Here is a 21849-nt window from a genome sequence, read left to right as displayed (position 1 = left end):
ATTAGTAACCCTAAAATCTAGAGGCAATCCATTGTTCCCACAGCCCATCGTCTACTCCCTTTTTTCCTTGTCTTTATTATGTGATAAATTACATCAGAATTCATAAATCTTTCTCATTGTCAAAGATTCAAAAATACAGATGTATGCTGAACAAAAGCTTATGTCTCATTTCAGCCTTCAACTAACCCCTTCCTTCCCCATCTTCTACCTTCCCCAGAGGTGACCATTCCCAACAAGTGGGCATCAGTTCCCATCTCCCTTATGTGCAAGAATGCATTCACAGACATATGTGGACATATACACAAAATCATACTCCATGTATTAGTCTGTAACTTGATTTTTTTTTTTGGCCAATGATATTTTCCTTTTTTTTTAGTTGATGTACAATATTTATAAGTTTCAGGTATATAACATAGGGGTTCACAATTTTTAAAGGTTATATTTCATTTATAATTGTCACAAAATATTGGCTATATTCCCTGTGTTGTACCATGTATCCTTGTAGCTTATTTATTTTATACACAGTAGTTTGTACCTCTTAATCCCCTACCCCTATCTTACCCCTTTCCCTCCCGCTCCTCCCTGGTAACCACTGGTTTTGATTTTTTTAACTTAATAATATATCATTGTATTCATTCCTTAGTAGTACACATACTTATAACCCAATCTATTTAAATATTTATAATTATTCCATTTTGTGCGTATTCCAAAATTTATTTAACCACTCCTCTACTGAGGGGTGTTTAGGCTTTTCCTAATTTTCACTATCACAAACAATGCTGCCATGAACCTCCTTGAACAACATCTTTGTTTATATGCATTTCTGAAGGACGGTTTCCTAGAAGTGGTGCTGAAATGTAAGGATATGTATGTTTTCATTCTGCTAGCTACTGTTAGACTGCCTGACAAGAAGGCTTATCAATTTACACTTTCTGCCACAGTGTTTGAGAGTGCCATTTTCTCTACAACCACATCCTCTTCAGTAAACAAAATATAAATGTCCTAAGACTCAAAGGCACAAAAATACTGTCAAGAAAACAATAATATGTTTAATTAGGAATACGGTGACCATGTGTGAAAATCTCTCATGAACAGATTTAGATATCCACAGCTGGGGTTATAGGGAAAACCTCATTCTCTCACTGTACTACAGGTCAAAAATCCTGCAGGTTCATAGTTATGTGACTAATCATACTTTACTTTACACTTGAGAACTCACATACATGATTTCTGTCAGGACGGGAAATGTTCAGAGACAGGATGCTAGAGAAGAAACTCAACCATTTCCTGTGTCCCTCTCAACCAGCGCTGCCCAGCAGAAAATTATGTGAGCCATAGATGTAATTTAAATTTTTCTAGTGGCTACGTTTTCAAAATGTGAAATTCATTTTAATAATATATTTCATTTAACCCAGTATATCCAAAGTGTTATCACTTCATCATGTAACCAATATGAAAATTACTGTGATACTTCACTCTTTTTGTTTCTACTAAGTATTCAAAATCTGGTATTCATTTTACACTTACAGCACATCTCAATTCAGACTAGCCTCATTTCAAGGGCTCAGCAGCACGTGTGGTTAGTGGCTGCCATAGCAGACAGTGCAGATGGTGGCATACCTTTGGGGGGCACTACGGTGGTCCTCAAGGTGTCTGATCTTTTGCACCTGGAGTTTATATCATCAACATCCTTTAAATCAAAAACATTTCCTCTCATATAACCCACAACATTGCTCCAAGGATCCCTAATGATACTGCATCCATGTGACAGGTAGGCAGGGGATTCAAGCATCCTATATTACAGTCTTCTAGACCAGGGTGCAGTACGGGGTGATATCCCTGGCCTTCTATAAGGGTTAACTAATATTTGTGGGACAAACGGATGAATGGATGGTGAGTCCATAATTTCACTGCTGCTTCTGACTTGTGTAAAAACAGGGAATCAACGTATCTTCTTATTTTCTGTACATCTAGCATCTGCTCAGCTCAAAGCAGGACATCACAGCCACAGCATTCTTTCTTATCAAGCTTTCCTGTGAGAACAGGGGCCTCAGCAACTTTACCCATACAGCTTTCTTAGAGAGATCTCCTCTGTATGTGTGCATGCACATGTGTGCGCATGCACACATATACACACACACACACACACACACCCCTTCTTTCTGAGGCCCTTTAATCCTGCAGAAATGCACAATAAGTTCTTACTAAGGGTAATATATGTGATTTTAAAGCTTACCAAGCTTTTGAGTTAAAATTAAAAACTTACACAAATCACCTCAATTTTATCTTATCATAACAACTCTGATGCAGAGTAGAGACCAAAATTCCAGTTTTAAAATAAGAAGCCTATTATTTTCCCTACTATTTCAAGTGGTAAAAGTGGACATAGCCTATTTTTCAGGGTAAGCAAAGACCAGAAAAACTAAGCACACTTTACCTTTTGCCAGAAGCAACTGGACAATATCTGCATAACCCTTCCAGGCAGCAGCATGCAAAGCTGTGTCTCCCAACTTGTTCTGTGGTGATATAACAAGAGAAAGCAGCATTTTAAAAAGAGAGTGTGGATTGAAACCGCGCATGAATTTAGGTTTACTCTAACCTAAGTAAATCTAAAATGAGAACGAAGTTATAAAATCATATAAAATTCCAAAGAGGGAAAGGAGACTCAAAAGATGAGAGGTGAGTCATTTGGGGAAAGGGAATGGGATGGAAGAGGAGAAACTGACTCGGCAGATCACAAGTGGAAGTGCAGATGCCTGCAGAGGGAGACGCCAGGAGGAAACAAGCAGATTTGTCTCCGCAGAAACCAGCATGAATTAGGAACTGGAGATGCCTGGAGACACGGGAACAGGAATGAGGCATGGGAGTGAAACCAAGAGTACTGGGTGAAAGTGTTTCTCAGGAGTAATTAGAACCCCAGAACCCCAGATCACCTTCCTTTCTCCCTGCTGCCAGATGACCCAGTACAGATGGTAGAATTACCCTGTTGAGAAATTAACCAGATAGCTTCCAAGCTCATGGAACTTGCAGGCACAAGAGAAGGTGGCAATTAGGCTAGGAACTAAAAGCAGGGGGCTAGCTGAAAAACCTGCAAACTGAGCAGTAAGACCCCTCTCCCAGCTGCCTTTACCTACCCCAGTGCCCCAGTGTGTACAGTCTAGCATCTACGCCCAGGGAGGAGGCTGGAGAATACTTCTCTGGGAGAGCTGAACAGTCCCAATGCGGGGGAGGAAGGGAATATTTTAACTGGCATCTGGGTATAAGCCGGCAGAACATCCAGGACCTCACCACTTCACCCTACGGAGGAAACCACCAGTCAATAAGCCCCACAAGCACACAGAGCTTTCAGTCACACTCACACATGAATGGACAGACAAAGGTACTGTATATTTGAGGACAGCCTCCAATATCCGAAGAAAGATCAAAACAAAGCTAATGGATCTCAGAGGAAAAAGACACAGTGTAGTGAATAGCAGAAAATGTTTTAAAATAGGTATATAATTAATATATCAGAGATATAATATGACATTATGTTAGGAAATGAGAAAAAGATGCTATGTAAAAGTAAAAATAAGTGTAAAAGGGGGAGCTTGTGGTAGAAAGAATTCTAAGACAGCCCTCAAGCTCCCTGCCCCCTGGGATACAGCTCCCTGTATAATTTCCTCCCCTTGAGAGTGGGTGAGACCAGTGAATATAGCAGGATATCACACCCATATTTTCTAATCAGTTGATGTTTACCCTGGGCGGACCTGACCTAGTCAGGTGGGCCCTTATAAGGAAAGGCATAGCACCAGCAACACAATCTCCTGCTGGCCTTGAGGAAGAAAGCAAACAGCCATGTTGTGAACTGTCCATCAGGAGGGGTGGTCTCTAAAAGTTGAGGGCCTCAGTACCATAGATGCAAGGAACACAATTCTCCCAGCAACATGAATGAACTTGGAATAGGACTCGAGCTCCAGATGAGAACCCCACTCCAGCCAATACTTTGATTCCCACCTGTGAGACCCTGAGCAGGAAACCCAGCTATGCCACCCAGAATTCTCACCTACAGAAAGCATAAGGTAAATGGGTATATTTTAAGCTGCTAAATACGTGGCAATTTGTCACACAGCAACAGAGCTCTAATACAGTGCTCTGGGGAATTAAAAAGGCGACCAAAATAAAGCACAAAGATGAGAAAACCTCTGAGGAAAACTAAGAAAATCAGAGGCTCAATCTGAGAGGTCCCACATAGCTACTAATGGGCACTCCAGAACCAAAGAGCAAAGGAAACAGATAAAAATATATAAGAAATAATACAAGATATTTTTCCAGGCTGAAAGAGTTCACTACCATTTTCAGGCAAAGACCCATTCTAAAAGCACATCATTGTGAAAGTTTGGAATACCACGGATAGAGTAAAATTCTAATCGTGAGAAAACGCAGGGAATTTCCTGGCCGCCCAGTGGTTAGGACTCTGCGCTTTCACTGCTGAGGGCCCAGGAGCCTGGGTTCAATCCGTGGTCAGGGAACTAAGATCCTATAAGCCTCGCAGCACGGCCAAATAAAAAAGGGAAAAAGCAGTTAACACACAAAGAATGGGACTCAAAAAGGCAACAAACCTCTCAAAAGCAACCCTGGAAACTAGAATACCATGGAGCCATGCCTGCAAAATTCTGAGGGAAGTCATTTTCAACCCAGAATTCTATCAGCCAAATAGTCAAGCCCAAGCTCCCCTTTCTCAGGAATTTACTTGAAGGTATTCTTCAACAAATAGAAGACAGAGGATCCAAAAAGTGAGGACACAACACAGGAGAGAGGTGAAGCGTTTCCCAGGAAGACAGCAAAGGGCAGTAGAGACCAAGTTGCTCCGATCAGAGAATGAAGATGGAAGGCTTCAGTGTGATTCCAGGAAGAAAAAAAAGAGAGCAATTATCTTATACAATTTAGAAAAGTATATCAAGAGAGTATAAAACAGTGTAGAGGTCTTTGTGAAATACAAAAAAAAAAAAGCACTAAATAAAAGTCAATAAATACAGAAACAAAAAAGTTACACAAGCAGTGAATGATATTTAAGTAGCCATAATACCATAAGCATTATATAGTAATATAACCAAGAACTTTGCTATGTATGATACATTAGGAGGACCGAAGGAGGAAAGATTGGGCGCTGGGTGCTGGAAGATGACAGCTGGGTGGTTGACAAGCGTAAACCTTCACCTACCAGATAGGATACCAAAATACTTTATGAAGATGATGAATTATGAGACAGCTCCACAAGCATATTCCTTAGTAACATGAAGGTAAAAGGAAAGCACTAAAAGCTGAAAGTGATATACGAGGAGGAGTATGGCAGGAATTTGGGGCTTTATGCAATTTGGACTTTAATGTAATCATAATTTTTTAACTATGTGCTTGTTGTATTTTGATTAAAAGTTTTATGAAAAATAATAAATGGGAAAAGGTGAGTTCCAAGACACCAAGATTGGATTTTACACACACATAAGCTGTACCAGGAGAGCAAGGTAGGTGGGTTAAATGACTTCTGCATAAGCAATCTCACCTGTTGGTTCAGTTCAATGTTTGGTTGAGTAAACAGCATTTCCACTATATCTGAAATTCAAATAGAAAAGATTTTTTTAAAGAATGAGACTAAAAGTCTGACAAGACTCGGCATAATAATTTTAAAAGAGAGGATTCTTTTTAGAAGAATCATCAAGAAAATAGTTATAACAAAGTTTTCAACATTTATGTAAATAGAAGACCTAAGACTATAAAAGGTAGAATTACTTAGGGAAAATTTTTTTCAAATATTTTGGCTTTTGTATTTGCACATGACATCTATGATAGGAATATTTTTACATTTGCTGGGGCACTTAATATTCATACCACTAATCTGTGTTTAAATTTTCCTTTGGCCACGCTATTTAATTTGTTGGATTCTTTCTTTCTCATTACTGTTGGGATCATTTTCTGTGTGTTGTAGAAAGAGGGAGAAAGAGAGTGGGTGTGGTAGGTTCTCAGCCAGGCTGAAATACAGCTAGAAATTCCATTTGTCATTATTATTGATTATAACAGAGGAAGTTGTCAACTGAATCACTAACTCAAGCAAATGCTGTCTCTTTCCTAAATCTTAAACTTAGAATGTAAATCATAGAAGCTTCCTGGGAGGGCTTCCCTGGTGGCGCAGTGGTTGAGAGTCCGCCTGCTGATGCAGGGGACACAGGTTCGTGCCCCAGTCTGGGAAGATCCCACATGCCGTGGAGCGGCTGCGCCTGTGAGCCATGGCCGCTGAGCCTGCGCGTCCGGAGCCTCTGCTCAGCAATGGTAGAGGCCACAACAGTGAGAGGCCCGCGTACCGGAAAAAAAAAAAAGCTTCCTGGGAAAAACTAAGTCAGAGGAATCAATTCTAGTCCTTTCTTCTGCGAGATCAGACAGTGGGGTTTGTTTTTATATTACTGTTGTTTTCCTGTAACCTTTGCAAGTCTGAGAGAGGAGAGGAAGCTTGCACTTCTTCAAGTGAAAAGGTCCGTGTAGTGAGGCTGACCAATCACATTCTACCTACTGTTTTACAGAGCTTCCAGGGACTGGGCTTTTGGCTGACATTCTGAAAAATTTAAAAAGAATAACCAATTTTTTTTTTCATTTGTGTAAGTCTGGCTCCCCTAGATGAAGCACATTTTCAGTAGCACAGATATTTATGATAACAAACAAAATGTAATACCTTTGTGACCCCCGTGACAAGCCCAGTACAGGGCAGTGCTTCCAGCTTTGTCCAAGCCATTAACACCTACTCGGTTGTCCAAACACTCTCTCAACCAACTCAAGTTGCCTGAAAACATTTTACATTTATAAAAACACATGAAAAAGGTTTTTAGTTTTTTTCGTTTTGCTTTTCAATCAATTTCATCCTGCATAAATTCGCATTTGCAAAGGATTAATCAGTAAGTCTGAAATTAAAACCTGCCCCATAATGCATTCTCTATGGTACATTTTGACTTCCAGTTTATTAATGGAAAGCATTAACATCAATTTTTAATGGTAGGTTAATGGGAAGAGTTGCCTAAATGGGTCCATTTAAGGTATTTTTACTCTGTACAAAAAGCTTTTTTTTCCTTTGTGAAATCCTGGAACTTCGGGAAAAAATTTCAAACCTAAGAACAAGCAGACACTACTCATATTCATATTTAAAATGCATTTTCAGTTCCTATAAGAAAAGAAAAACTAAATAACCTACTCAAAGCTGCTGCTCTTATGTGTTAAAGTATAACTACTCATTTAATATCCTCTGGCTAATGCCCTAAATATCTAGTTTACAAAGAATTTTTTAAATGTCAATTTAGTAGTTCTACTTATGCACAATCCTAAACCAATAATTTCCTTTTGCACATTCAGATTTCAGAAATATCTACAATTAAATGAAAGAGAGCTTACTGTGGCCTTATAAAAAATTCCCCACGATCTACAGCAGGGTTTCTCAACAGCGGCCCTACTGACATCTGGCGCTGGAGGGTTCTTTGTTATGGGGGCTGCACTGCACGATGTTTAGCAACATCCCCAGCCTCTACGCAAAAGGTGCCAGCATCCCCCCAGTTATGACAGTCGAAATGCCTCCAGAGGGCTTCCCTGGTGGCGCAGTGGTTGAGAGTCCGCCTGCCGATGCAGGGGACACGGGTTTGTGCCCCGGTCTGGGAAGATCCCACATGCCGCGGAGCAGCTAGGCCCGTGAGCCCTGGCCGCTGAGCCTGTGCGTCCGGAGCCTGTGCTCCGCAACCGGAGAGGCCGCAACAGTGAGAGGCCCGCGTACCGCAAGAAAACAAACAAACAAACAAACAAACAAAAAAATGCCTCCAGATACTGCCGAATGTCCCAGGGTTTGCAGAGAGGAATTACCCTCTGTGGAGAGCCACTGATCTAAGGGACAAAGCCCCACGTACAAGCCCCATCCCTGGTGCTTCCTTCCTCCCCAACTCCATCCTCACCATTCATACTTGCAATATACCAACACTCTCCCAGGTGCTGGACCCCTGAGAAGCCCCCACCCTCTGCCCTCCTGTTACTCATTCTGGCCTCTATAGCCTGTTTAACTGAAACACACTTCAACCGCTATACTTATCACACCATCTTGTAATGATCTGCTACACACATCTCTCCCCTGCCAGACTTTGAGCTCTGCGAGTCACAGAGCATGACTTTCCACTTGCAGCTAAGCACAGGGCAGGTAAGACTCAAAAGTTATTTGTTGACTGACATTTTAAAAATTAAAATCACACATTTCTGTAGAGTGAAAGAAGGCCAGAACAGAGATTGCCTCTGGGCGAGGCAAGGATTTAACTGGGAAGGGAACTTTCTGGGATGATAGAAATGTTCTGGATCTTGATCTGGGTGTTGGTTACACAGGTAAATGCATTTGTTAAAAGTCATCAAACTACATAATTAATATGTCTGTGTTTTACTGTTTATCTCAATCAAAAAGAATCAGACCTACCTCTTTTTGCAGCTTCATGCAATGGATTGTCAATGGATTCTGCCTGCTCAGCCACTAGATGGAAAAAAAAAGATGCAAATCAATGTTGAGAGGGCCACCCAAAGGATTCCCTGAAGCCAGTTCAGTGTCCCAGCTTCAGAAGTGCCAGGACCTTCCACCATACAGCTTCCCTTACTTAATGTGAGTTTTAAAAAATGGCAGAAAATCAAAAGTGATGTTTTGTGCTTTGAAAGAAGCTGAATTATGTGTCAAAAGAAGCCAAGCTAAGACAATAACACAGCAATTAACTGGGAGTATAAACAGAAACAAACATAGCAATTAACTGGAAATATAAATAGAAAGAAACAGATCCAAGGTCTGCCTACCAGTTTGCTCAAATATTTCACCAACAAATTTAGTCAGGAAACTGCAAAAGAAAGCATTTGAGGTTCGTTTTTACATTCTATAAAAACACCCTAGGGCTTCCCTGGTGGCGCAGTGGTTGAGAGTCCGCCTGCCGATGCAGGGGACGCGGGTTCGTGCCCCGGTCCGGGAAGATCCCACATGCCGCGGAGCGGCTGGGCCCGTGAGCCATGGCCGCTGAGCCTGCGCGTCCGGAGCACTCCGCAACGGGAGAGGCCACAACAGTGAGAGGCCCGCGTACCACACACACAAAAACAAACAAACAAAAAAAACACCCTGCTTTGAAGATGGCTAAAAATAATTGTCTCCCTTGTGTGTGTGGATATGAAGGGTGAGGTAAAGGAGAAATATTTTGCTTTCTATATTCAGAATGGGCAATCAGCATACCTACCTGCCCCTAAGGAAGGTGTATTCACTGCTGTCCTAGAATCAGTAGAAGTGACCACATGAAGACTGTTGTTCAAATGAGACTTCACACCCACCCCTCCCACCACAAAGGGCTGTAACTAGATACTCCCTTGGCTACCAGGGATCTAGCAACTGAGAAACATTTTGCACCCTCAGTGTATGACCAGCTGGAGAAGTTGTTTATTTGGGATTTCAAAGGTTAGAGGAGTGTAGAAATGCTTAAAGTCTTTTAAAATCCAGAATGATATGGCCCTTAGACCAGGTAAGTGGGGCCCATGTGTTGAGCCCCAGGTCTCACTCATTTCCCTCCCCCCACTTTCTCTCCTCCCCTCTACCTCCTCCCCTCCCCTCCCCTAGGAGCTTTGAATTGCCTTCCTTGAAATTTCTAAGTCCCCTTCCAGTGTTTGGAACTGGTGCCTGATGTCAGCCCTATTGGTCTAAGGAAGTATCTAATGCTAAAGTCCAAAGGAACCTTATAAGTGATTTAAATCAAACCCTCTTGTTATACAGATGGAGAAACGGTCCCAGGGGCAGCAGTTAAGTACCCTAACTAAGGTCCCTTGCTGTTAGAAGTGGAAGAAGGATTAAAACCCAGGACCCTTGTTTATCAATCCTGTGCGCTTTTTACTTTACTCTGCTGATTTCTACGAAAGTCTGCTTTGTCCCCCTTCCAACTAGAAGTGTGTCTCACTGCTCAAGTGCCTCAAACTGCCCTAATATTCATTTAATGAACATCACTGCCCCAAACATTAACATAACAATGCAAGGTTACTTCATCACAAAAGAAAGGGGGGCTAGTCTAAAAATAACAAAGAAGAAAGAAAAGAAAAAGAAAAATGTTCTAAGTGTTGAATAAAGTAAAACCATAAGTATTTCCCTGGAAACCTTAGGTTCTTTCAAGAATGTTACAATGCATTTTCTTAAGCCAAGGAGTCAAGTTCAAGTACATCCAGCATCCATGACCACTCTATTAAGAGGAGGCTCAGAGTAGAACATGCCCTAGGCTGGCAATGACTCCATTGATTTCTCAGCCACAGCAGGAAGCAGAAAGGCCTCAGGAACCAGATAACTGAAAATACACAAAGTACAGCCCAAGTAAAGCCACCGCTGCCATACTTACCATAGTTGCTTGGGATTAGTCCCGTCCTGCCTTTGGAGGTGCCTTTCCACCAATTGGTATCACTCTGGTGAAAGAAGACTTAAGTGGCACCGAATCCAGTTTACATTCAGTCATTTTTAAAACCATATGGCGCATATTGGCCTCATTTTGGCCTTTTCAAAGGGTAGAGCAGGTGACACTTTTTGTTTTATTTTAGATAAAATACAACATACTTCCAATTCAAATGCAGAGTTACTGCTTTACCAAATGTCCATCAGCCCTGGTCACATTGATCAAGCTTCCTCACTCCCTAGTTATGGATGTCCATTCCCCTTATCATTAAATTACAAATATACACACATCTGCCTGCAACAAATCAAAGACACTTCATCATAGAGACTCCACATTCAAACAAATCAAACAGAGATAATATGAAAGAGAAGGGGAAAAATTATGTTTAGTTTAGACTATCTGTAGGATTTTTTGGTCCAGAGTCTAATTTCTCTTAGTCTCAAGATATGCATATATTTGGTTTTCTAAAGATCTCTTTATTTCACCTTTGCTTTTTTGGTAACTTTTTATCATAGAAAAATTCAAACCTATACCAAAGTAGAAGGAACCGTGTAAGGAACCTACACATACCCATTTCCTAACTGTATGAACTATTTACTCATGGCCAACACTGTTTCATGCATATCCTCACCTACAACCTCCCTCCCCTTCAGATTATCCTGAAATAAATTCTAGACATCATATTCTTTTATCTGTAAATATTTTAATACGAATCTCTGAAAGATAAGGACTTTTCCATAATAACAACATCATTATTATGTGTTATTTTGTTTGCTTAATAATTCCTTAATATCATCAAATATCTACAATACTCAAAATTTCCAGTATGTCTTATAATAAAGTCCATACAGTATGATTGATTGATTTGCCTCTTAAGTCTCTTTTAGTGTATAGTTTCCCCCTTCATTTTTTTTTCACTCCTTCACAATAGACTTTTCATAGAAACTAGTTTGTTCCGAAGAGTTTGGAAGAGTCTGGATTTTCCTTGTTGTATCCCTTGTTATAAAAAAATGTGTTCCTCTGCTCCCTGTATTGCCTATAAATTGGTCGTTAGTTCTAGAGGCTTAATTAGATTCAGATTCAATTTTTTAGCAAGACTATTCCATGTGTAGCATTGATTCTTCCATCAGGAGACACACATTAGTTTGTAACATTAGTAACCACTGATGAGCATTATTTGGATCCGTTATTTCATAAGGGTTGCAAATGGTGACAGTCTAATTCTATCATTCCTTCTTCATTTAAATAACTAGAATATTACTTTAAAGACGAACTTTCCCTCATCAACTCTCAGGTTACCCAGAGATAAAGTTCATGGAGAAAGGCAGAATAAATACTGATTCTTTTCCTTTAGAGTTGTCAGAATAAATACTGATTCTTTTCCTTAACAGTCATCAGAATAAAAAATTAGTTCCCTAGCATTCTCTCAGGTTGACCAATGATTTTTGTTTTTAAGTATCGTTAGGAGCTCATGAATTTAAACAGAGTAGATTTGTTTCAATCCTTGGGATTGTTGCCCTAACTGATTGCTCATATTGTCCTATCTTTGACCAGCGGCAGCCTCTTCAATTTAGTTCTGTGGCTTTCCAGTGTGACCCTAGTAGTCTTTGGGAGTTTCCTTGCTTTCTAAGAACGAGATGTCCTGGGATTATCTTGTACCTTTCCTGCCCCCAACCTGGTACCAGACATTTCTCAAAGGAACTTTGTTCCTTTTAATGGGAAATAACATATTATTATTAGGTTGGTCTTTTTTTTTTGGCCTTTTCAAAGGACAGAGCAGAAATCTTTTTGTTTATTTTATTTTAGATAATATACAACATACTTCCAATTCAAATGCAGAGCTACTTAACTTCATTGATCTTACATCTATCTGTACATCCTTTCTTGCAGGCTGAAACTGCCAGTTTTCTACGTCATTGACTTAATGACTCATTTGCTCTAAAATGCAACACACATGCATCAATCTCAGAATAACAATACCAACACTTCTCCAACATCATGATTAAAAACTGTTTATAATTTGGGGGTAGAAGTTCTTTTTGTTCTTCATATTATTCTACTAGAGATATTCAGTTGAAATGCTGAGTTTTAAAGTCACTTGGAATAGTTCCTCTCTGTGTGTCATGCCAAATACCTGGGGTACAACTAAGTTCATTTGATTCATTGTGCTTTTAATTTTTAGGGATTGCTTTTTATCATTTAATTTAATTTTATAACTATGCAAAACTTTACATGATTCCAAAGACAGATCTCCAAAACAAGGTGTAATTTTTAAAAAGTCTATATTCCATCTATGTTTCCTCTACCCTTTTCCCTTTCCTTTCAGAGAAGAAACTACTTTTTAAAAATTTATGACTCCTCCTTTGACTTTTTATTTTAAATTGAGGAAAATAAGTATATGTATATCCTCTCACCCTTTCTTACTTACATAAGTAAAGGCACACTATCCACATTTTTTTCACCTTGCTTTTGTTCACTTAAATTACTCCATAATATCATACAGAGATATTCCTCACTCCTTTTTATAGCTGCATAATACCCTGTTTGTAGATAGAGCAACGTTTATTCAACTATTTTCCTATTGATGGAGTAAGGGCTACTTCCAATCTTACGTTATTACAAATTATGCCCAGTGAGTGAACTTGGGTATATGTATTTCTATACAGATATACATGTAAATAATGTACAATATTACAGCTATACAAAATAGTCTTATACATCTTTAGTTCATGCGTGGTATGACAAAATATTGGCTGGGCTTACCATGTCAGTAATGTAGATAATATCACCTTCTTCAAAGTACAATTCATCTGGCTAAAAAAAAAAAAAAAATTAAGTTTTACTCCATGTGATTTTTTTCATGAATTAGAATACAATGATGATGATAATTATACAAATTCCACATTCTAAAATCCTTATAGACAGCGTAGTTTTTATATACTTAAATCTGCACATAAACCATATAACATTATTGACAAGCTAACACATGCACAGAAATGTGAATTTTCCCACGATAAACTTCAAAGAATATAAGAAATAAGAATTCCTCCCCCCACACACACACACCTTATTTTCTTCCCCAGTGAAAGCAAGGCATTTTTATACCAAAATAGAATATTAATAAAACTTTTTCATTGTAAAAATTTCAAAAGGTGATATATATTTTTTCATAAAAGGATAAATGTCTATAACTAAAACCATGAAAAATAGCTAGAAGCTTGGCTCTCTCCTAAACGATTAGCCTTCAATCCTTAAACACTTTCATATCAACATCGCTCTCTACTTATTTTGAGAAAACCATTATCTTAACTCTTCATGTTCAGAGAGAATGAATATCTTATATATGAGAACAGTTAATACGTAATTCAACCATTAATAAGACTAAAGAGGGCTTCCCTGGTGGCACAGTGGTTGAGAATCCGCCTGCCGATGCAGGGGACACGGGTTCGTGCCCCGGTCTGGGAAGATCCCAAATGCCGCAGAGCGGCTGGGCCCGTGAGCCATGGCCGCTGAGCCTGTGCGTCTGGAGCCTGTACTCCGCAACGGGAGAGGCCACAGCAATGAGAGGCCCGCGTGCCACAAAAAAAAAAAAAAAAAAAAGACTAAAGAGCTGAAAGATATGAAGCAGTAACTCATTCTAGACCTTAAGCAAGCTCTAAGGGGTTAATTAATTACACAGACAATACATGCTCTTATACCAGCCAAATGTCCTACAAACTCCCTGAATAAAGCCAGGCACTTTAATTAAATATCGTTTTCCCATCAGTAGATAACACTTATCAGCATGACTGTAAGAGTAAATAAAATGTCTAGGGAGTTCCCTGGTGGTCCAATGGTTAGGACTCAGCGCTTACAGTGCTGTGGCCCAGGTTCAATCCCTGGTCAGGGAACTAAGATCTTGTAAGCCGCCTGGCATGGCCAGAATATATATATGCGTATATTTATGTCTACTGATGAGCAAGTTTCAGATATTGGGAAATGTTTACATTGTCATGCTAAGTGAAGAATGTAGGGCACAAAATTTTACATAGGATAAGATCATGAGCACATATTAGTTTCATAATGCTGGTTGGAAAAAAATTTTTTTAAAAGGCTTTGATATTTGATTCCAGTTACTGCTCCACACAAATAAAAATTATGCTAGTGAAACAAATTATTTCATTCTTTCCTTTCGTTTATCTCTCTCAGCTGCAGACTACAGCAGTAAATGTGACTCTGCAACAGTCATTTATTGAGTTTCAAAGATGATCTCTATTATTTTTATAACTATTTCCCCGTGAATATAGATGAAGACTATATCAGCTATATCATGCTTTAAGCAACCACAACTCATAAATATTTAGATGCAATATGCATTCAAATATAAAAATTAGCAAATGATGATTAATGAAACTAAAAAAGGTGAGTTCCTCTAAAAAGCACTTTCTGAAGCATTTCTTAATTTACACTTCGATCTACAGAGACTAGACTTACACATAGCATATCTATGCAAAATTAGTTGAGCCTGTGTAGATCAATGACATACATTTTAATATTATTGGAAATAGGCATTTGGAAGAAAAAAAGTAAAGCCTTCTAAGACTTTTCTCAATTTTTCCCTAAAATGTCCTGATGATCTATGATCAATATTACTACCAATATGTGATGGATATAGAAAGTGATTAGGGAAACAAATTGTTTACTTTAGCACTTCCCTGCCGTTAACTGGCTCACTTCTCAGAGGCCAGAAAGGTGACTCACTGCCACCATAGCATCCCAGCTGGTGGGATGGAGTAGCTATCCTTACAACAGTAAGGAATGGGTGGGGAGAATGAAGCAGGATGCAAGGAAGTAAAGAAAATAGAATATATGTGAAATCTTAGCATTTTTTTGGAATGACTGAGTTTCTTGGAGTTTTGAAAGAGTTCAATGTCTTGAAGAGAAGCTAACCTTGCCCACTTACGTCTAACAATCAATCCTCCTCAACCAGTGCTTACGTTGAAGTGAAGGAGTCATGTCTAAAATCACAAAAGTCAAGTTTGCCTGAATTTCCACACTTAATAAGATCATTCACCCTTGAAACAAAAGGCACATTTTGAGAAAGTGCCAAACACATAACTTAAAAAACAAAGAACATACACAAGTCTCTGTAATTAGTCTTCCTCATAAAAAGGAATAAAGCCTGGAAGAATGGGAAGTCAGTGTTTAATGGGTACAGAGTTTTCTTTGGGGACAGTGAAAATATTTTGGAACTAGACAGAGGTAATAGCTGTACAACCTTGTGATTGTACTAAATGCTTCACTGTTCACTTTAAATACAAAAAATTGTTAATGTTGTGTTATGTGAATTTTACCTCAATTTTTAAAATCATATGGTATTTGTAAATAATTCTTTTCTTTTGTGGTTTGGTAAAATGCATGATTTGGAAACTGTCACCAAGTACAGTCATTTCAAAACTTCTTGCGCTGTTTCGGATTTTAAATTAATGGCTGCTCTTCAATAGCGGTGCCTGCCTCAGCTACCCGTTAGATCAGACTTGTTTTTCAACTAAGGGAGCAACAAAAGGCAGTCGATTTCAGTCAGGTAAAAAAAGGTCTCGCTAAGTTTTCATCCTGAGAAAAGAGAGTGGAACGTTTATTTTCTTTTTAATCAATAGCTCCCAGACACACAATGCTACCCCCGCTAAAATATCTTTTTCCAAAGAAGCTAGGGGCGGTTCTTCCTAATGTAGCTGAGGAGGTCGTTTACCAAATTCTTCAGACTGCTGGTGGCAATATAAACAACAAGGTAATTTCATGATTTTAAAACTCAGATAGATTTGTACCTCCGATATTCACACTTTCCATTAAGAAACCACTTGCAGGACACAATGTAAATGTTCAGTGAGGATCGACTTTTAAATTCCTGGCATCGTATTCATGGACTATGATGGGAAAAGAGTGATACAATCAAGTAAGCACTTGTCTATTTCTAGTCTGTTCTTTGGTTTTTAACCACATTCTTCTTTTCCTCTCTCCTTGAAGAACCACAAGGTATCAGAACAAGTAAATTGTTGGCCACTGGGATGTTATAGGGATGAGTACCCACTTGGTAATGTATATCCTGTTCCATATATTCTTGGTAACATATAATTCTCAAGGCATTAATTTTGGTTGGTTTATGCAAATATGTATTTTATGAAAAATTTTGGAAAGACCGTGACGTCCTTTTGAAATTTTCCACATTTGTCAACCTGGAGCCCTGAGAATTAATAAAAAGAAAAAGAAAAAAAATCAAATTCTCCACAGATGTTTTCATTTAGCACTTTACAGTATTATCATGTACCTGGCACTGGTCTGGACACTTACAATCTCACAGCAACACTGTGAGGTGGGTGCTATTCTTATCATCACATTATAGATGAGAAACTTGTCCAAGGCCATACGGCAGGTACATGGTAGACCCTAAATTTGAACTGTGACATTGAGATTCTGGAGTCCCTGCCCTTCATCACCACCTCTGCTTTCTCTCATACAGAAGGGTCATGCATAGCCATTACTGGCTGCCATGGTGTCATGATCAGGATAAAAGGCAATGGCTGTGGAAACTATCTGTTGTTTCTCTCTTCCCCACCCCAACATAATGCAATACAACAAAATCAACAGCAGTGCCTTATACTTGCAAAGCATACTTAACGTCATTTGATCCTACAATAGCCCATTAAGGCAGGGCTGGGTCATGGGTATAATCTCCATCTCACAGCCAGGCTCAGAGAGGTTGAAGAACTTGCCACGAATCACACAGTTAGTGAGTGGTAGGGCTGGGCTCCTACTTCAGCTTTTGGAATCCCATCCTAGGGCTCCTTCCCCTACATATAGTGCTATAAACCTAGAGGAGTCCAGCAAATGTTACATGATAGAGAGGAGGATCCTGCTGGTTTCCTTGCAGAAATCAATATACCTCCAGCACACAGGAAATGCTGTTCTCTCTCCATCAGTGCAACACTGGTCTATCCAGTCTTACCAGGCCTCTATATGACACTTTATTGGATTGGGGGTTGGGTAAGAAATAAGAACCAAACAGGGCTGGGTGATGTCAGGACTACCTTGCCTTCATGCACGACAGAGGAGAGAAATGCATTGACAGGAAGAACCAAGAGTGACAAGCTTCCCAGTGGATCACCGAGATGAGTTGGGTATTGCTGTCCCTATCTCCTGAGAGTAGTACAGTAGCTAAAAACTGGACCCAGGTATTTCTGGGGTGCTGTACATGTCAGCGATGGTCTCACAGAGTCCAGCTCAGCCCTTCCAACTTCTTTGTCTCAATGACTTTTAGGTGAGTTTAGGATATACTGGGGTACACCCATCCCACTAGAGAAGATGGCCACTGGGCCCAGGGGAGAAAGACCAAACCGAGCTTGTCCAAAAGAAATTCTCATTCAGAAAAGAATGTTAAGATGAACCTAGTTCTAGGATGACATTCAAAATACTGAACAACTGGTACAGCATGGGCACTTAAGCAGTCAGGAAGACCCCTGGGACCTGATCAGCCAGACACCTCCCCTTCAACATCTGTATTGAGGGAAGATGGAGAGGAGCAGAGTGTGGGAGCAGCAGGGCATGAGGTAGCCATTACTGACCATCCAGCACACACAGGATGAATTAGCGGCACTGCTCTACAGCCTAGGATCCTTGGGACCATGGATATTAAAAATAGCATTTTAAATGTGGAATATTCAAAAAACCTAGTGAATTAAATGTCTATTTTCTCCTGTGCATTCAATAATAACCAAGACTTTTAAAAAGCTGTAGAGGGACCTCCCTGGTGGTGCAGTGGTTAAGAATCTGCCTGCCAATGCAGGGGACATGGGTTTGATCCCTGGTCCAGGAAGATCCCACATGCCACGGAGCAACTAAGCCCGTGTGCCACAACTACTGGGCCTGTGCTCTAGAGCCCACGAGCCACAACTACTGAGCCCATGTGCCACAACTACTGAAGCCTGCGTGCCTAGAGCCCGTGCTCCCAAACAAGAGAAGCCATCGTGATGAAAAGCCCGCGCACCGCCACGAAGAGTAGCCCCTGCTCGCCGCAACTAGAGAAAGCCCTCACGCAGCAACGAAGACCTGATGCAGCCAAAAATAAATAAATAACAGTAGAGAGACTCCATCCTGGAAAAGAACTGGAGGTGAATTAAAGTAATCAATACATCAACCAATCAAAAGTGTGTGTTAAGAGTCTATGAATATAGCAACCACTACTCCTTCTAATAGTAACAATGACTCCTTAACAGTAACAGCAGCTTTACACAATCTCACTTAATTCTCACTGAAACGCTATGAGATTATTATTATTTTCACTTTACAGATGAGTACACTGAGGCACAGAGGTTAGGCAATTTCTGAATTTACCAGGTCACACAGCTGCTAAAAGAGGCAGAGCGGGTCCTAAAAGCTACTCTAAGTTCTAAACCCCTGTGTTCTGCACCCTAGACACTGTGCTGGTGAGCAAGACTGCAATGCCACGTGCAGAAATTCAGAGGCGGGAGAGACATCCCACTCCTCCAGGGGGTGATCAGAAAGTCTTTATGGAAGAGGAAGTGTGTGATCAAAGCTTAGAGAGGTGCAGAACCATGAGTCTACAAAGAGTTCAGAGATGAGTTGTACTGTGCACCAAATCCAGACTGGAATGGTCCACGAAGGGGAAGGAGTGGAGGATGGCAGGACTAGAAAGGGGGCTGGACCACAGAGGACTCTGTCCTTAGTCAAATGAAGGGCTGAAGCAGCTGATGGCCATTTAGGACAGAGGAAGTATCTAAATGAAATCCCTTTTGGTTTTTATGTCAATTTGAAAGTGAAAAACTGCATACTTACAGTTCTGGGTTCAAACGTATAAAGAGCTCTGAACACTTTAACTTGCCCTGAAAGAAAGAAAAAACACATGATCAATTCTTTCATTTCTAAATTTGCTGTAAACAGTATTTTCCTTTATATTCTTCAGAATTCCTTAACTAAAAGCCCCTATGAGAAATTTATTTTGGAATTAAGTGTTTTTTCTGCATAGGAGGTATTTTTAAAATATTTGTTAAATGAAAGTATGAATAAACACATACCTTCCCCCTCTCAAACAACAGGAGCTACCTAATTATTTGTACTTAGCTTCTGTCCTAGGTAGAACCTCTCCAACCCTAAGATCTAAGTTTAAAAACAGAAAGGTGAGAGTTTAACATAAAGAGATACTTAATGGGACAATCAACAGTAGTTGAATATTCTTAAATTAATGGCTTAGGATTTTATATTTTCCAAGAGAAAAGAAAATATCAGGGAGAAAAATTGTACCTGTTGGAGAAATCTGTGATTCCATTAAGTCCCACAACAGAGTTCAATAACTATCCAAAAATGAGTCATGTTCATGAGAGCTGTCCATTCTGCCAAACCATCTCTCTCTTTCTATGTCCCTTTGCTGCATTTCCATAACACCTGGTATCAGAATAACTGATTTGCTGGCCTGTCTCATTTGAGGGCAGGAACCCTGACTTGTTCAATCTCCTGGCATCTACCTGACATACAGTACGAACTTAATAAATGCTTGCTAAATAAATATATAAGTATAAGAACAAATTCAAACAGTGTCAGAAAAAGCCTACACATATCAAAATAGAAGAACTACCTACTTAAAAATGTGATAACAGTTCAGTTTCAGTACTGGAAGAACACTTAGAGATGACCACCTAGTCCAAGGGCATTATTCAGAACAGTGGTCCCCAAGGTGGGACACAGGAAGACTACTTCAGAAATTATGTACATTTTTATCTTATTCATTTTCATTCCTATTTTAACATGTTTTAAAATATAACAGCATGATTGGGACTTCCCTGGTTGTCCAGTGGTTAAGAATCCACCTTCTAATTCAGGGGATGCAGGTTCTATCTCTGGTCGGGGAACTAAGATCCCACATATCGCAGGGCAACTATGCCCGCATGCCACAACTACTGAGCCCATGAGCGCTGGGGCCCGTGCGCCACAACTAGAGAGAAGCCCACGCACCGCAACGAAGAGCCTGAGTGCTGCAATGAAAAAAATCTTAGTTGCGTGCCGCAACTAAGACCTGATGCAACCATAAATAAATAAATAAATATTTAATAAATAAGTAAATAAAATATAACAGCATGATAGAATACAAATACAACTTATAAATACATTTACTGGGAGTAGTCAAAACCTTTTGCTGATAGAATGTTAAGCATTATGAGGGTAGGTGTTTTGTTTTATGAATGATATATCCAAGTACCTAGCACAGTGCCTGACACATAGGAAGCACTTAATAATTATTTATTGAATGAATGAAGAAAGGATGAATTAAGGAATGGAAACATGTACTCAAAAAAAAGTCTGAAAACCAGTAGTTTAGAACAGCACTGTCCAATACAACTTTATGCAATGATGGAAAAGCTCTACATCTGTGCTACTCACATATAGCTACTGAGCACTTGAAATATGGCTACTGAGGAACTGATTTTTACACATTATTTAATTTGAACAAGGTTAAATTGCCACAAGTGGCTGGTGGCTAGCATACTGAATGACACAAATTTAGAACATCAGAAAATGAGAAATGACATGATGTCCATTAAGAAGGGACTATGTAAATCAACTCTGATTCAACCTTATGATAAAGTCATTTAAAAAGAATGCTGCAGACAGACCCACAGACACTGATGTAGCAAAAAGCCTGCAAAATATTCAGTGGAAAAAAAAAAAACACGTTATAGAACAGTATGCCAAGTACCATCTATTTATGTTGACAGCAAACAAACATCTTGAGTGAAAACACCAATTATGGGAATCTTCACATTCTACTCTACACGCATTGTTTAAATTTATTACACTGAGCGTGTATCACTTTTATTATCAATGAAAACAATAAAGATACTTTCACTGCGGGTATAGTGGGGTGGGAATCATTCTTTCTTCTAAATGCCCTAATATAGAAGAGCCGTTCAAATCCCCTGTTACTTAGTGTGGCTGCAAGAAAACATTATTTTTGCGATCTGAATTCTAGTGCCACTTCTAGAAGCAAAAGTGAAAACTCTTTTTTGTTTGGAGTTTGTTTTTTACCCCACAGCCTTAGGCCTAAGAAAGGAAACATTAAATGGAAGGGGGAGCTGCCAGGAGAAATATTTTCTGCCGACCTGTCTCTCTGAGAGGAGAGATTAACTATCTTGATTACTTCAAACTTTCCAAAGAGAAGTTACACAAGGAAGCATCCACTCGTGACCAAACTCAATAATGACAGAATTTTCTTGCTCCTTTGAGGGAAGGGCAGGGATGAGACAGGCTATGTATGATTTTGGAAACAAGATCCAATGTCAACTTAACGAGCTTAGAGAAAACTCAGTATAAATTTTAAAACCTGGAAAAAGAAAACTTGGAGTGTGACTAAGCC

At 39.6% G+C, this 21849-nt stretch overlaps 1 protein-coding gene and 1 non-coding gene across 2 annotated transcripts in view; one reads left to right on the top strand and one right to left on the bottom strand.

Annotated features, from left to right (window-relative positions):
• OSTF1 (osteoclast stimulating factor 1) overlaps nucleotides 1-21849 on the bottom strand; it is a 48859-nt gene that overhangs the window by 7628 nt on the left and 19382 nt on the right. The window contains exons 2-8 of the mRNA XM_029202967.1: nucleotides 19278-19324; nucleotides 13212-13262; nucleotides 10398-10461; nucleotides 8468-8521; nucleotides 6704-6811; nucleotides 5543-5592; nucleotides 2438-2516 (exon numbers count right to left, since the gene is read on the bottom strand). Coding sequence (XP_029058800.1) covers nucleotides 2438-2516; nucleotides 5543-5592; nucleotides 6704-6811; nucleotides 8468-8521; nucleotides 10398-10461; nucleotides 13212-13262; nucleotides 19278-19324 — 453 coding nt within the window. The remainder of the gene's footprint in view (nucleotides 1-2437; nucleotides 2517-5542; nucleotides 5593-6703; nucleotides 6812-8467; nucleotides 8522-10397; nucleotides 10462-13211; nucleotides 13263-19277; nucleotides 19325-21849) is intronic.
• TRNAV-UAC lies at nucleotides 14267-14338 on the top strand. Its single transcript has one exon. It is a non-coding gene; the product is annotated as a tRNA-Val (tRNA).

Source organism: Monodon monoceros, unplaced genomic scaffold (genome assembly GCF_005190385.1).
Source record: "Monodon monoceros isolate NGI ecotype Baffin Bay Population unplaced genomic scaffold, NGI_Narwhal_1 Super_Scaffold_5, whole genome shotgun sequence".
Classification (NCBI taxonomy): Eukaryota; Metazoa; Chordata; class Mammalia; order Artiodactyla; family Monodontidae; genus Monodon; species Monodon monoceros.
Note: the sequence above shows the minus strand (reverse complement) of the source record. Positions and strands in the feature narration are given on the sequence as shown.